The sequence below is a fragment of the Ailuropoda melanoleuca genome, chromosome 1, assembly GCF_002007445.2.
Source record: "Ailuropoda melanoleuca isolate Jingjing chromosome 1, ASM200744v2, whole genome shotgun sequence".
NCBI classification, from domain to species: domain Eukaryota; kingdom Metazoa; phylum Chordata; class Mammalia; order Carnivora; family Ursidae; genus Ailuropoda; species Ailuropoda melanoleuca.
In genome coordinates, this window is record NC_048218.1 from 108525060 (window position 1) to 108542236 (window position 17177).

The 17177-nt window shown below is 44.8% G+C and overlaps 1 protein-coding gene across 1 annotated transcript in view; it reads left to right on the forward strand.

The window, feature by feature from the left end:
- Positions 1–281: 281 nt before the first annotated feature.
- The window catches only part of MINDY4B (MINDY family member 4B), a 34192-nt gene continuing 17296 nt past the window's right edge, over positions 282–17177 (forward strand). Inside the window, exons 1-7 of the mRNA XM_034639654.1 lie at positions 282–388; positions 616–643; positions 2290–2457; positions 9598–9717; positions 10464–10555; positions 13326–13491; positions 14050–14115. Of these exons, the coding sequence (XP_034495545.1) occupies positions 282–388; positions 616–643; positions 2290–2457; positions 9598–9717; positions 10464–10555; positions 13326–13491; positions 14050–14115 (747 nt within the window). The remainder of the gene's footprint in view (positions 389–615; positions 644–2289; positions 2458–9597; positions 9718–10463; positions 10556–13325; positions 13492–14049; positions 14116–17177) is intronic.

Below are 17177 nucleotides of genomic sequence, written 5' to 3' on the forward strand. Positions count from 1 at the left end.
ATCCTTTTGTTTATAAATCTGCGTCTTAGATTAAACATTCATGGCATGTATACAGGGCCCAACAATACAGAAAGTATTCCAGCTCTAATGAAAGTTGAATCATGATCTGATAGCAGGGCTTACAGAGAGCTCAGAGAAGCGACTATGTGGTGTCATCTCCTCGCTGGTAAAAAGTCGGGGAGGCACTCCAGCTGGCCAGTGTCTCACTGCCCCACAGCCAGTCCACTCTCTCCCAACCTAACAACTCCCTTCTTCAGTTCCCCACGTTCCTCCAAAGGACTATGCAAGTCTCAGACCAGGAACAGTGCTCCCGGGAGCTGGATTTGGAAGAGATAACCAGGAAAATTTCATTTCTTGACAAATGGCGGCAAATCTTTAGTTGTCACGGGTAAGATGTTCTTGTTTTCTCGTTTCTCTAGAACCAGAGGGATTTCAGGTGTTGAAATAATCAGCTTTTATGCTCGCTACATGAGAAGTCTCCATTATAGGTTTACATTTAAGATGCTTCAGGTATAACCATTTGTGGAGAGACTTCCCTAGCAAGGTTGGGTTTGAGAAGGCTTGAGGGTGGAATAGAGTGAGCCTTTTACTTGATGTTTTCTCTTTCATTTATAGGTTGGGAACCAATAATACAACCCTTCAGGTAATTACTTTTCTCAAAGCCAATGTGTTTTCCTCTAGCTGCTTCTTCAAACAATCACATTAACGGCATAATCCGCACTTATCCTATGCACATAACGTCACTCAGGCACCCAGCATTTAATGTGTGAACACAGAAAACTAGAAAGCCCGTTGAAATCTTTTCTTGTGCTTTCTTTTCCCATAAAAATCTCTTCCTACTTTTAAGTACTTTTCATCATTAAGAGCACCATATGGTTATTATTTTAGAAAAAAGTAATATTAGAATCTAGAGTTCTTATACTTGTGAAATAACACTAGATTCTGACATCCAAGTGCTTCAGTGTTCCTGAAGAAAAGTAATTTTGAAAGTAGCTATCATCTTTATTCAGCTTCTGAAAACCTGTTTTCCTTCATCATTTTCAAATAAGGCAAAGGTGACTGAATTCAGGTGTTACTAGGTATTTTAAAATCTGTTATACGATATAAAATGAAAGATGTTTTTTATCTTCTGTAACCTGAAAAGGTTACAAGGTAATGAACTTGGTATTGCAGATATTAATTCAATCTCTGAACAAACACAGCACAAAATATGAAGGTGATTTTCCTGGCACTCATATATGATATGATCAAACAACTGAATTATTAATATTTTAACTGTAACGCTAAAGCATCTTCCTCCAAGTAACCTGACATCAAAAGCCTTATTTGTGCTAAAACTTTTGTAACCACAGTCTAAATTGGAATCAGGGAGATAATGCTTCCATTTTAGTCCTGGAAGTATTAAGTGGAAATAGCTACCATTTGGAAGAACAGAATATTCAAAAGATAAAACAATCTTTGAAAGGAAAAAAAAATGTCAAGTTATGCTTTATACAAGGTGAGGGAAACCCATCGCTACAAATGTAAAGATTTTCCATTTGATTTACAGAATGCATCATATCCCAACAGTAGTCTGCAATTTGGATGCTGTGTTTCTGAGATAAGAAAGCATCTTAGCCTCTAGGAATCCAGAAAACTAAGAAGGCAGTTTCCTTCGTGTTTCGGCTACCAATAGGGCAGATTTGTTTAATGACATTAGTACAGAAGTTAAGTAAATTGAAAGAAGACTTGATGCTAACATATTTAAATGCCATAAGAATCAGTCAAGCAAAGTAAAAATAGATTTTTTTTTCTTAAAGGTAGGGGATGGATTTTTTAAAGAAAAAAATTATTACAGCTCACTTATTAGGAAGAAGGAATCTGAGAGATTTAAAAGGAGGTAACCTGACTTCATTTATTGGCCAGTTGACAACACAGGGAGGAATACCTCGTATAGACTGGAAAGATTCATTGATTGTTTATAAAATGTTGTCTTCTCAAAACAAGAGATAGTGACATTTACATTCTTCTCTAAACATAATTTCAAGTCAAGGTCTTGATAGCATTAATTATGTTTCCATAGTTACATTTAACCTCTCCCAGTCACATAAAACTTAGGAGAAACCACTTTGACACAGACACTGGGATTTTTCTGCCTCTTTTATTGCTATTTATCACAATTTTCAGATCTGTAAAAGGGAGGCAATATTTTCTAAACACTGCTATTTCAGAGAGAAAAAGAGAAAAGGGGGAAACCAGGTCATCACCAGCTCTGTTTGCTTTGTTTTTTGGTGGTGGCATTTTACACAGAATCATGAAGGCAACCATATACCTGCTGATGAAACGGAAGATGGAATGGGGATACCTCGGCCCAAAGGACAAGGACATTTGCCATCAAGTAGCCTTTGTTCTATCCCCAAACCCTCTATCATCTCTTCAAAATCAGGCGGCTTTCCTATCTCCCTAGCAATGGCCACGGTAAGTATAGCTTGTCAATTAAACATGAAAGGAAACGTAATCTCCCCCAAACAAGAAGGCTGGGGAATCTTATCTGCTGTCACGTGAGAGTATTATTGAAGATAAGACTACAGAAGGTTGTTATTGGTAAAAGGAGAATATAATTAAAATGACTTATTTATGGTATTTTTCAAGGACTCCGGTAATGTTACAGTCTTTTCCTCCCAAACTCGGAGACTCTCTCTATTCACTTCCTTGGTCTGCCAATTAACTCTGAGGGAGTGAGGGAGTTAAATTCAAATGAATCACTCAACAAGGTAAGACAGGGCAGGTGACGAGTGCTGCCAGCAACCGTGCAGAAAGCCATGTGGCTGTGAGAGGAAGGGCCCTGTCCGTGTGTGGGCAGGAGGGGGGAGGCGGGGCACTGTTGCCAGGCCTGGTCCTTGGGCAAGAAGCTGATCTCAGGAAATGTTTTCTGGGGCTGCCAACCAACAGGCAGATTTGAAAAGAACCCGACATTGAGGATTCCAGTGGATCTGGAAACTCCTGGTCCCAGGGACCCTTTGCTCCATTCCAAACTTGATTGCGGGGTTGAGAAAAGGACTGAAGCAGAGACCCAGCTAGGAGGTGAGCTAGCAGCATCTCCTCGGGTCAAACAGGCCAGGTCTGGAGCCAATGCCTTGGCCATGGTCCCGAAGGCCCAGCTGTCGAGGTCCTCACCTGGGACATCAGCGCAAATAGGGACCAAGCCCCCACATTCTTTTATATCACGAATGTCCTCACCGGCTTCATAGAGCAACTCTCTTTCCTGTCATATTTGCAGTACCAATGGCCTGGGAGGCCCACCGTTCTTTCTCTTTTTTTTTTATTATTTTTTATTTTTAAAGATTTTATTTTTTATTTATTCGACAGAGATAGAGACAGCCAGCGAGAGAGGGAACACAAGCAGGGGAAGCGGGATAGGAAGAAGCAGGCTCATAGCGGAGGAGCCTGATGTGGGGATCGATTCCATAACGCCAGGATCACGCCCTGAGCCGAAGGCAGACGCTTAACCGCTGTGCCACCCAGGCGCCCCCCACCGTTCTTTCTCATTATCACAAATCCTTCTGCCTCCATCCACCTTCCCTCTGTTGCTCAAAGGCCAGATGTCACCAGAAGATAGGTCAGCAGGGCTCTGCTGAGACGCTGCCCTTGCTCAGGTCTCTCACAGCCCCTGGATGGTGCCCTAACTCGCGTCTTATGGATCTAGTTAATGGCTCCCCTTTCAGGGAATGAAGACAGGCAATGAATGGGGGATCCTGTTCGAGTCTCCAGCCTCCGTGATTATTCTGCCGATGCTGTGCCACAGAACCGGAAGTTAGAGCAACTGTCTGTATTTTACTGGACAAGATATGTTTTTACAAACCATCTTTAATAAGAATGTATTCCCAGCTCTTTAATGAAATTCTATGGAGACCGTCATTTTAGAATTTAGACTTAGACTTAATTTAGAAGTAGACTACCTTTTCTATGAAAAAAGAGAAAGACCGTGGATCTATATCAGTATGTGCCCTTATATGCTTACAGAAATTCCAAAAGCTTCACAGAATGTAGCAGTGGAGGGAAAGAGTGGGGTAGGAGACACAGGTGGGAGGGAGTCTTCTCTGAGCGTACCTTTTTGTACTCTCTGGATTTGGAACCATGTGAATGTGCAATCTATTTTTAAAAACACACAGAAATTTTAAAAACAGAAAAAAAAAAAAAGCATTCGCAGATGTTTCCAAAGTCTTCTAGTCTCTCTTTATATTGTGGAAGCAAGACAGCCTGGGTCTGAATTCCCCCACTTATCTATAAACACAAATGTGGTGTGATTGCAGACCTCCCCCATGACTTTTCCAAGGTAATTCTCTCCCTTTGGAAAAGAATCTCCCTGAGGGACAAAAGAATCAGACCACTCTAGCCTGAACAGAAGTTGATGGAGTATTAAGGAAGTCCCAGAAGTGGAGATAATTGATTTTTTTCTTGGAAAAAAAAAAGAATTTGTACTTATTCCCATTGAGTGGGCCAGAAGATAGTGTGTCCTTTAAATAGCAATAGCATTAATTAAACACACCCTGGGATTTCGAGATGCTGAGCCTTGGGATTCTGAATACGTGTGTTCCAGGGAGGTGGTTTGGAAGCTTGACCAACTCTAATCGACATTTCGGCAGTGTAGCCACCTGGCAAATTATCAGAGCTATTGAATCCTAATACTCACTTGAGAGTGCCTTTTATTGTCATTCTGCCGTTCTCTTTTCCCTCCTCCGTTTGGGGTTGCGATGCCTGGGATTTCCTCACTTTGGCACGCACTCTTTGCTGGGAATCCACTGAGAAAGGAGGGGGTGAACCTCCTCTCTCCCCAGCACTCCTGTTTCTCAACTTTTGTTGACCCATTTCCACTACGACAGCCTTCTTCCTTCCCCCAACCGAACATCTTACAGTGCATGAAGTGTAATGACTGATGGCCAAGGCTGCGGGCCCAGGTCAGATTGTAGAGAAGGTGAACATCCCTCTCTGTGCTCTTCTGCCAGCACCTCTCTGCCCCTGCCCCCAAAACTGCCTGCCTCCCTCCAGGGCACTTTCCCATCCTCCTCCACAACCAGGCCCTTCTCCAGAACCCAGCCTGGAACACATTCCTGTAGCCTCTTTGATCAGCAGCCAATAAACCAACCCCTGGTGTGTTTGCAATACCACCCAGCAGGATCATATGAAAAATGTAACACTGGGAGATCAAAATATTCTGGCAGAGCCCCAGATGAATGAAGCTTCCGTGGAGGGCAACAGGCAAGGGGGTGGCTTTTTGGAAGTGGGAAGCACAGCCTGATGCCCCAGCATAAGGTCTGCTCAATAGATGGACCTTAGTGGATGTCTGCTTAATTAGTTCACTGTTCTGGACAATTCCCCAGAGAGGCATCTCAGTATGGGGCAGTGAGTATCATCCATGTGCGCCTCGGGTGCACTCTCTACTCTTCTCCACCCCGCTTTCTCCCAAAACTGACCTGGAGGGACTCCATCAACAGGGCTCCCTCCTCCTCTGGCTTCCTATTAGCCCCAGAGGGAGCCTGGAGGCAGGAAAAGGAGAGAAGTCAGGCTCTGTGTAGCCAGCTGAATCCGTCTTCTCTTCCGGCCGTTCTCTCCCCGGGACTTTCTCCTTCCTGGTTCAGGTCACTCTCCCCTCGTCTACCATTCAGGTCTAGAGGAGATAGTGTTGCTAGCTGCATTAGCCTGCATTAGCCACTGTGGTTGCCCCACATGCAGCCCATATCTTTGTAGATAGTCCCTGTCTTAAAACTTTCCTCGAGTTAGTTATCCTGACTTAAGCATGCCATCTGTTTCCTGCTGGGACTCTTACTGGTACTTGCATTGGGGTCCTGGAGCTGCCATTCACAAAATACCTGACCTTGGGCATACACATAACTGCTCTGCACCCCAAATCTTTTAATTGTAAAATGAAAGGGCCAAATTAGATTTTTTTTTTAAATTCAGCAAATGATTATTGCAAACCTGTTCTGTACCACTCTCTGCACCAGATGCTGAGGAATTGTGGTGAACGTGATCAAGCCAAGAGTCTACCACTCTAGTTGACAGGCTAGGAGAAAAATGTTTCTTAGGACTCACTAATTCTAAAATCTCTGATTCCATGATGAGCTGGTAATTTCTAAGGCAAGAAAAGATTTAGAGAAGAAGCTTCAAAAAGAGTTATTCTGCCTCATGTTGGGGATGGGGGCAGGTGTGGAGATGCTCCCAACTGGACAGGCAAGGTGGTCACAGGGATAACCTAAGCCCAGGGACCAGACACAAGGCAGTCAGGGCAAGGAAATTAAATGTGTCTGGAAGAATGATCCAGGACCTCCGTGTTCTTCTGTGTGAGTGTGTGAGCGTGCACGTGAGTGTGAGTGCGTGAGTGTGTGCGTGTGAGCGTGTGAGCACACGAGCTAATGATCACCATCATTATCATCGTAGCAATCAGGAAAGAGAGGTATTCATTACCAATCCTTGAAAACTAACAAAGTGAAAAGAGAAAAACTATAAACTGTGCTTGATTGTGTTAAATAATAATGATCATTAGAGTCATTTATTAGGACCACTTACCATTTGTGTCTAATTACCAGGCAGCACAATGACAGATGCCTATCATTGAATATACCAGGCTAATCTTGCAATAAGTTATATTTGATATGGAAGGAAATGTTGTACAGGTAAGATAAGTCACCTTTACTGTCATGCGGACAAGTGGCCTGAGCGGCCCGCAGCTCCTCTGTTCAAGGCCTGCCCCGGGTGTATCTGGACAGGGACGCACCCTAAGGTGGAAGTGACAGAAACAAGGGTTTGGTTTGGCTTGCAGAGTTTTAGTAATTGAATTTGAATTCTAAGCCTTCTTAGGGTCAACAGTCTTAATCTCTCACATTTAGCCACGGCTTCCCCTCCCCTCCTCCTGCCAGCCTCTGCTCTTTTTTCTTCGTGGGGGGACTTTCTTCCCTGTAGCGGTCCGGCGGAGACGGGCTGTGTGTGCACAAGGGTAGGAACACCCCGCATTTACTCAGCACTCACATTGGTTCCTAAGGCCCTTGTCCATACGTCTTTCCTTTCGATAATAGCCACGACGTGGACCGAGCAAGAGTTATTCGCATTTCAGGATAAGCAAATAAAATCTTAGCGAGGAAGGGCAGTCTGTCCAAGTACACGTGGTCAGCACGGGGCAAAACTGGGCTTCTCAGAGCAGAAAGGGCTCTGTCCTTCTTCTGTGCTGTGCTACCCTGATGTCAGGGAAACACTTGTATCATTTTCAGTCCTCTCCTGGGGATGTCCTGGGTTGGTGGCTCATTGGCCATGGGACACCCGAGTCTGTGTCCTCCAAGAGCAGTTTCTATGCCCTTCAGCCCCCTCTCCTTGACTTGCTGTTGCCTGAGACACCAAACAAATTATTTTTCTTCAAGTGCACTCCTAGGACCCTGCTCACGCTGGGATGCACCTGCCTCTATTTCTTTGTAGAGGCAATCTTTTATTTTGATGGCGGGAGCAGAGATGGCCAGGAATAGACTCCAGCCCCAGAACTGGACCCTGGTCCAACAAGGGGAAGACCATTCCAGATGCAGGCTTCTCTGCATCTGTACTTCTTAGAAACCATTAGGCTCCGGATCTAATGGCTGCATGTTCCTTTTGTCCACACCCTTCAGCTGGCTTTGAATGCGTGAATGTGGTATTCAAGGCTTCCAAGATCAGCCCCGAGGTACTTTCCAGTCTCAACTTCCACAGACTTCCTGCCCCAAGGTTCTGGAACACACACATACATGCACACACATGCGCACACCACAGAGTCTCCCGGTTCCCCTGAACCACTCCCTGTCCCTGGATGCTCTGGGTACTCTGTGTGCGCATGCATGCGTGCATGCGTGTGTTTGCAGCTCTCAAGCCTCCCCTCCATATAGGCAATAGGCCATTGTGTGGTCTGTCCCAAAGTGTGGGATATGTGCCTCTGCTGGAGCATGAGTGCTTTTAGGACTATGTCTTTAACTAACATAGTAAATAGACTGGGTCACCTCGTGGACAGGTTAGCTCCTTTTTCATTCCGGCAGAGCCCAGAGAAAGACGCTGTAAGGGGTACACATGTTGACACGTCTTCAACACTTGCTATTTCCTCTTTTAATTAAAAAGAATGTGAGCTCAGGCAGAGCTTTCATATGCAACAGTTTCTAGCCTAAGTCAATAACACTGTTTTATGTCCATTATTTTTTTTCCATATGGCAAGTGATTTTGACTCCCACTTAAAGATGTGATATGAAGTGTCCTTATTAAATAGATATTTTCTAAGTTATAAAAGAGTAGCTCAAGCTAATGAAAAATATCAATTCAATAATGATTGGCATGCAAAAAGGATAGCAATCATAGGATGACATCTACTTAAAACAGGGGAGGCAGAGCAGTGAGGCTGAACGGACGTAAAGCCCAGCTGTTTCTACCAGCTGGTGACTTAGTCAAATACTTCTCGGTGAAAGGGGGATAATAAGAGTACCTACCTCAAAGAATTAAATTAACATAACGACCATAAAGCACTTAGGCCAGTGCCTGGTGCATAGAAAATGCTCAATAAATCCTAGATGTCATTTGCCAGCCTAGTTCAAATGCCACCTCTTCCAGGAAGCCTTTTTGAGTGTTTAAGTCAAAAGTTCTCCTTCCTCTGTTCTCTCAAGCTACTTTATACTTAGAGAACTTCACACATTCTATCTTGTACATAGTTGTGGGGTATTAGACTTTTTACATATCTATACCCTACATAGGACCAAGCACATGCTAAACAAGGAATATGTCCGTGATTATGAATGCATTCCTTTTTTTCCCATGTGTTTGGTTTATAAAGGCTTATTTTTTCTGGGAAGCTCTAGAAGACCCTCTCCAATCTCAACATGCTATAGAGTATCCAGGAAAACCTTAAAGATTCTGGGGCAAGAGAACAGAGAATGCTTGTTTAGTATCATTGAAATCAATATTGTACTCAAGCTAGAAATGCAGAGTCCTCTCTGTTTCTTGTTCCTAGAGCAAGAGAGAAAGACTCAAAGATGGGAGAGGTAGGGGCTGCAGAGTCATGGATATAGATAGCGACAAGAGGCATAGAGGCAGGGCAGCAGCCCGGGGTGGACTGTAACGCATAAAGGAGAGACGGCTGGCAATGGAAGGTGAGACAGACACAAGGGTCAAACATCAGATGTGGACAACAGGGTGCAAAGTTGACACACTGAGCCTCCAGGATGAAATAGTCTAAGGACGCCTGGGTGGCTCAGTCGGTTAAGCATCCGACTTCAGCTCAGGTCACGATCTCAAGGTCCTGGCATCCAGTCCCACGTCGGGCTCCCCACCCAGCATGGACTCTGCTTTTCCCTTTCCCTCTGCTCCTCCCCCTGCTTGCTCTCTCTCCTCTCTCAAATAAATAGAATCCTTAAAAAAACAGTCTAAGTGAACCTGGTGTGACTCTTTTGCACAAGACTCTACAGTTAAAATACAGGAGTAAGGTAAAATGTAAACCAGAATGTAGGAAGGGGACAGGCCTACCTCCACAAGTTTACCCCCTTACTTAAGGCTGTTTGATGAACAATGTGTCTAAGAAGAATTATCTTTGTTTGAATCCTTTATTTCCCCTCTTCTCAGAAGTTACGGCAGAGCCTCTTTGGAAATGCCATCCATGTCTTCAGCTATGACTGGAAAAAGGCCTATTTCAGGTTCCATGATCCTTTTTCTGACCTGGCTTTTGCTTTGGAAGTAGGAAAGGTAATGTAGGCAAAAAATTGTAAATATCCTAATCCCATATGCCCTATCCATATGTCCTTCCATTCTCATCCATAAGAATGTATGTTTTCTTTTATAATCATTTGTAGAAGCATATTTCATGTAATTTAAAATCTAACCTTAAATGATAAGAGGCTGTTTAAAATTATAACTCACTGTCAGGATTGTAGCAAAGTCTCAACCTCCTTCCCTCCACCCCCCATACACTCTGCCCTCCCCAGTTCTAGTTTTACTGGCTCTTCTCTCTTAAGTTCTAAGTATCCCTGAGGATGTGAGGGCAGGAGGAGATCCAGGAGCTCCTTTCTGGCTTGTTTAAAATCTCAGTAGTTCATGACATCAATTATCAGTCATACAGAATTTCAAGGACTAGCCAACAAGTTCCTTCCATCCTCTATATCTGAAAGCTGGACAGGAAGCAGGAGCGTGGTGGAGGTAGGGTAGAGGAGGACACATGTTCCCAGGCACCAGTCTACAGGGCTCCACAAAGAAGGTGGTCATTGCAGATTCTGGCCCAGCCATGACATCTGACCACAGCCCACATACATACTACAGTGTCTCTTTGCTAAGCTGAGGGATGCTGTGTACCAGGAGGGAAAGGGCTGCATAGAATAGATAGCACCCATTTCCAAGAGTTCTCCTTTGTCATGTTGGCCCCAGGAGGTTCCAGTACTGTTGTCAAGCCCTGTTCCCAGCCTTCACATGCCTCACTATTCCTCTTCCCATTTCAGGGCGGTGCCCGAAGCATTCAGATGGCTGTACAAGGATCCATCATCAAATACTTGCTGTTTACAAGGAAGGGAAAAGACTGTAACTTTCACAGGTAAGAGGCCTAGAACTACTTGAGAGAATTACGCATTTCATGAAAACCTTTATGTGCCAAATAGTCGCTATGGAAAATCTCCTGGGTGGCCTCGGGAAGGGGACTTGCCTCACGAGACCAAAATGGCTCTGGTTCTCCCGGAGGGACTGGATTTTGTGGCTGGGGAGGACTCTCCTGGAGCCACTCTCAATGGTTGCAGGAATAACGTTGACAGTTTTTATGTTCCACTGCAGACCGTCCTGTCAGATAAAATGATGTACCTGGTCTCAGGTGGGCCTACTTGACAATATTTGAAGGGAAGCCCCAAACTAACAGTTTCAAGGAGGAACAAAACGGCTGCTTTGGAAAAAAAAAAAAAAAACCTTGATAAATGAAGGATTAATTTTCCTGTTCAACCAGGCTGATAAAGTACAGTGTTTGGTAGTTGCCTCTTTAAGAAAATCAGTTCAAATGACTTTACTTAGAAGTCAACAAACCCCTATCATGTACAAAGCTCTATGCTTGGTATTAGAAAAATAAACAAGTAAAAGGTATATATCTGCCCTCAGCGGGATAAGTTATCCCTCAAAACCGGAACTAAATGCATAATTCATTCTAAGATCATGAATTGCCAGTTTCCTGCAAAGCAGAGCCAGAGGTGGGAATTGTTCTACAAGTGATTTATGAAGGGAATGCCCTGTTGGAGAGAAAAAAAAATTCTTTTACCCTTCTAGCTTCTTTGGCTGGTCTAATAATTAACCTGGCATAAGACAGATTAACAGGAGAAAAACAAACACAAGTTTAATAACATGTATATATCCTGTATACATGGGCGAGACCCAGGAAAGTTGAGTAACTCCCCAGAATAGCCAAAGGCATCACCTTAAATACCATCTCTAGCTAAAGACCAAAGACGATGTTGGGGGTGGGGAGTCCGTTATGGGAGGTTACCAGGAAAAGCACAGTAAACAAGGGTCAGGTTGCTATGTAGATTTACATCTGTGCATTCTCTACTGAAAGAGGAGTTTCTAGAGATTTAGAGCTATCCCCCTCCTCCAGTGAGGGAGATAATCTTACAAACGGAGACTTCCCTTAAAATGTCTTATACAAAAGGCTAGCTTCTGAGTTTTCAGAACTTCTCTTGAGTCTGTAGTATTTTGGGTTTTTTTACATAATCAGCTTACAATAATCAGTACGCTAAAGAAGCATATGCTGGGTGGCAAGTCCTCCCCTTCAGCCCTCAGGAGGGACCTGTGCGAGCAAGGGAAGCAGAATAGGGAAGGAGAAGTGGAAGAACGTGGTCTCCAGCGATATCCAGCCTCAGTCTGATCCCATGGGAGCTCTGCAACCTCAGCCGCCCCATCTTCAAAGAAGGAAGTGGGGCCTTTGTGCTTCCTACCCAGTCAGCCATTGGCTTTGAGCCATCCCTCAAAAGGCAGACATAACTCCTAATCACTCCCGGGCAAGGTGGCTCCAACTCTTCGAAGAAAGTTGAAAAGTAGGAGCCACTAGTAGCAGTCCCCCAAAGCAGCTGGGGGAGGTGTCCACCAACTAAGTAAAAGGGACCTCTGGGAACCTAGATGAAACACATGCACATTTGCTACACACATGAAGCATTTAGCACAGGACCTGGCAGGTAGCAAAGACTAAATACGTGGTAATGAGGAACCACTCTCATAGACCTGCTCCGCAAAGACTTCCTGAACCTTCTCGGTCACAAGTCCTGTCTCTTTCTTCTGTACTGTCCAAGCACTGTGCCTTAGTCTCATCCACCCCCTCTGACTAGGGTTTTGGAGTGTAAAACTCCTTGTTGCTCGTTTCTGTATCACCACAGGCCTAGAAGGATGATAGACGTCATGGCTGAGTTCATTCACGAACCCCTATCATGTGTTTCTCCAACAGTTGTCAGTGTTAAATATTTAGGAAACCAGCCTCGTAAAGGTCCACCCCATAAAGACTGGCTCCCATTTCCTGGGAAATCCTGACAGCCTGGGATGACTCCCTAGACTATGATGGTGAAGAGCAGGGAGGCAGGAGCCATGCTCCCTGATTTCAGGTCACTGCTCTACCACGTTCAAGGTGAATGACCGGGGGCCAATTACTCAACCTCTCTTTCTTTCTTCCTCCCTAAAATGCTAGGAACAGTAGTATCTACTTCACAAGGTTGAAGTGAGGATGAAATGAGGTGACATGTATGAAGCGCTTAGAACCCTGGGGACAGTGAGTGCCAGGTGAGCGTAAGCTACAAGTCAGTGAAGGTAACATGAGGTGGCCTCCAGCAAGGCATAGGACAGACACGATCAGGCAGGACACACAAGACTAGCACGTTAAAGGTGCACCAGAGAATGAGCAAAGGCGTGGAGGTGGAATGTAGAAAGTACGTACAGGGCACTGGGCCATGTGGGCCAGCGGGTTTGCAAAATAACACCGGGAGATAACACTGCAAGGATTGTTTGGGGTCACACTCGCGAAGGGCTCGTTATTGGGTTAAAAAGTTTGGATTGGTCTCTGCTGGAGTTCAGGAGAGAGGACAGGAGGTGGGAACTCAAGAGGGGTGATGACTCACAAGGTGGCATTGGCTAAGATCACCAAGAGAAATCATATGTGAGGATGCCAGTTCCCGTGACAGAGTGAAGACAGGCCCTCCGTGACATTCTCGTGGGGTAGGTTGAGGAAGGAACCAACCAGACCCGCCTGGTGTTCAGAAGAGGACTTCAAGGTGGAGGTACCTCGCGTTCAGCTCGGTGACTGTTCACACCACTGTTTTCCTCCCCGACCTCCTGCATTGTAGTTTATGTGCAATAAGCAAACAGGAGCAAGAGCAGGGCCTGGCTGCCACCCTGGCGGGCATCCTGTGGGCTGCAGGGGCCGCCGAGAAGGCCACCGTCTGTCTTGTCACTGAGGACACTTACGTCACCTCGACTCCTGACTACTCGCGAGATGATTTCACTGAGCGGGTGAGTGCATCTCCGCCCGTCCTGCCAGATAAAGGGCCGACGAAGCCTAAGAGTGTACTAGACTCAATGCGGAAATGAAGGTGAGGCCCCATCGATGCTCCTAGAAGTGTCCAGTGTGGTCAAAGGTGTCTTCCAAAGAGGTGAGGACCAAGGGTTGTAAGTGACCCAGGCAGCCTAAGGGGAGAATCCTGTTGTGAATTTTCCTTCCAGAATTCACCATGATCAAGAATATCCCATACCTGAAATCATTACTGATTTTCCATATCCACTGTCTTAAACATTGCTGAGTTCTACCTATTAGGAAAAAAATATGGTTACGGTCTTATGGCACAAGATATCATATTGGCTTAAAACTAAGGAACGAACAAGTGAGGCCAGGCCATCCGCTCTCACTATGCATGTTTTACACGGCCTCATGTAAGATAACATGTCAGGTTTTAGCAATGTGATTTTGCAATGAAACAAAAAGCCCCCTTGAGGAAATAACAGTAAGTTGACATCTTATAGATGTAGCTTTCATCTTCCTTTTCATTTTTATCTTCTATTCCTGATTTATAGCTCCAGCTGTTTGAACTTTTAGAGAAAGAAGCCACAGAGAGATTCATCTATGATCATTTACAATGTGTAAGTGTTTAAGTGTTGAGATAATTCCTTTATGTTGAACTGATCTTACAGGAATCTTCTTTCTTTTACAAAGTGTATTTCTAATGATGCTTATTAAGAAAACCAGGTCATTTTGAAAGCGAAGAAAGGGCCAAATGAGAGAAAGAGAAGCCCGCCTCTCCCTCCCCACAACCTAAAAAGAGGCCAGCTCACACATAGGCCACTCACAATTGCCTCTTTGTCCCTGGCTAATCAAACCCAGAGAATAATACTATAGAGGGCATATGCCAAGATTTCTTTTGTGGGAAGAGAATATGTCAAAGCAGTCTTGCCTCATCTAACGGATAAAACACAAAAACGCTCGACAACGAAGGCTGTAGTCTAAATTGCCAAAATGACTCCAAGGAAATGACTTCGGGTCTGAAAAAGGTGGCCCCATTTCACCTGTTCTACCAGCACCTTCCACATAGTGTCCTTCTGGCAATGGTTCTTGCCGACCTCCTAGGACAGGATAGGGTTGGTGGAAAATCTAAGGTGCTCTTTTAAAGATTCCTTTGCAGGGAAAGGAATGAATGCTGATTTTCTAAAGAATCAGAACCCTGAGGGGTAAAAGACGACAATTAGCAGGGTAACCATGAAGCCCTACAACTGCGGATTATACAGAAAGGGGAAATGTGTTCCATGAAACTCACTGCTCCGCTCCTTCTGAAGGCTATAAAGGCAGAAAACTTGGGCATGAATTCTCAGCCACGCACTGGCCATACAATCTTGATTAAACTGGTTACCCCAGGCCTATCTCCCCAACCATCTCATAGGTCTGTGAGCCAGGCAGAAGAAAGTCCCCTCCAACCCCCAGCACAAAGATGTCCATACCCTATGCCCTGGAACCTGTGAATTTTATTCTTCATAGAAAAGGGGAATTAAGGTTGCTAATCAGGTAAGATTCTTTTTTCTTTTTTAAAAATTTATATTATTTAAGTATAGGTGACATGCCATGTTACATTAGCTTCAATAATTCTGTACATTACACAACGCTTTATATAGGGTGAGTACTCTGGATTATCCAGGTGGGCCCAACATAATCACAAGGGTCCTGAAATGTGGAAGAAGAAGACAGAAGAGGAAGTCAGAGGGTGTGATGGGAGAAAAGTGCCACCTGACACTTCTGGCTTTGAAGATGGAAGGGGGGGGCAGGGCCACTAGAAGCTGTAAAAGATAGGGAAACAGTTTCTCCCCCAGAGCCACTAGCAGGCCAGCTGACATCTCGATATTGACTCAGACCCATTTTTTGACTTCAGACCTCCAGAACTGTAGGATAATAAAATTTATGTTGTATTTTGTTTTGTTAAGTGTTTAATTTTAATTCCAGCATAGTTAACATACAGTGTTATAGGGGTTCAAAATTTGTATTATTTAAGCTACTAAATTTATGGTTATTTGTGACAGCCTCAATATAAAACTAAGAAAAACTGTATGATAGATTTTAAGTACCTGACATGAAATATTAAGTTAGAAGCCTGCTTAGGGACTCTTTGTTGTGGGCAGGAGAGGTTTAACGGGGTGACACAGATAGAGAGGACCGTAGAAGAAACGAGCCTTCCAGCAAAGAGAGGCAAAGCCCTTCCTCTTTGTCTTCTATCTGCTCAACTCAGACCTGGGGTAGTCTGATCCACTAGGAAGGACCCCCACATCTGCAAGGGCTTCCTCAGTGTAGCCAGAGTTGAGAATCAGAGGACCAGAGCTGCAACGATACACACCAAAGACTAAGAGTCAAGCTGGGATCAGTAACACAGGCCTGAAGCAGAGCAGACCGTGTGGTGTGGGTGGGCATGGCACAGGGGCTCCCCGGGTCAGACACACCCATGCTAACTGTCACCACAGCCACTCCGGGGCAGCGCTGGCACCACGCCTGATGCTCCCCTCAGAGGCACCCCAGACCAGGGACTGCCTGTTATGATGAACCCCCATCCCAGACCTTTATCAAAGCCCATTCAAGAGGCACCAGTCCTATGTCCCATTCCTGCGTCCCATGTTGAGATGGAAATCTCAAGATAGAGGTCTGAGGGCTACATGTAGATAGCAAGACCCATTGTAATGGGCTGAATTTCATCCCCCAAGAAGATATGTTCAAATTGTCATATGGTTTCTCTCATCTATGGAACACAAGAACTAGGAAGATTGGTAGGAGAAGAAAGGGATAGAGAAGGGGGGGGTAATCAGAAGGGAGAATGAAGCATGAGAGACTATGGACTCTGAGAATCAAACTGAGGGCTTCAGAGGGGAGGGGGTGGGGGAATGGGATAGGCTGGTGATAAGTAGTAAGGAGGGCACATATCGCATGGTGCACTGGGTATTATACACAACTAATGAATCATGGAACTTTACATCAAAAACTAGGGATGTACTGTATGGTGACTAACATGATATGATAAAAAAATATTATTATAATAAAAAAAAGATATATTCAGGTCCTAACCCCCAGTGCCTGTGGAGGTGATCTCATTTGGAAAGGAGGTCTTTGCCAATGTAATTAAGTTAAGAAGAAGGCATGATGGATTAGGGTCGGCTCTACTCCAGTGACTGGTACCTTCAGAAGAAGAGGCCGAATTGGACACAGACACAGACATGCAGGAGAACACCACGTGATAACGTAGGCAGAGACTGCAGCGAGGCGGCCGACAAGACTCCGCACTCCCGGGCTTGCCAGCAGCCATCCGAAGCTACAGGATGCAGGAAGGAGTCTTCCCTATGGCCTTCAGCAAGAGCGTGGCCATGCTCTGACGCCTCGATTGCAGACATCTAGCCTCCAGAACTGCCAGAATAAACCCCTATCGTTTGAAGCATTCAGGTTTCTGGCAATTTGTCACGGCAGTCCTAGGAAACGAATACACCCATGGCACCTGATCTGCGGCATTACCCCACACCGTGCTGCATTTTTAAAGATTTGACTCAGCAACTGTCAAAAACAATCAGGAGAGTCCACATAAAAACTTTTTATTTTTTAGCTTTTCCCCCCAAGTCGGAAAATCTGGCTGCACTAGCCCGGTCTTCTGGCATGTCCTCAAATTAGCTGACAGAGTTCA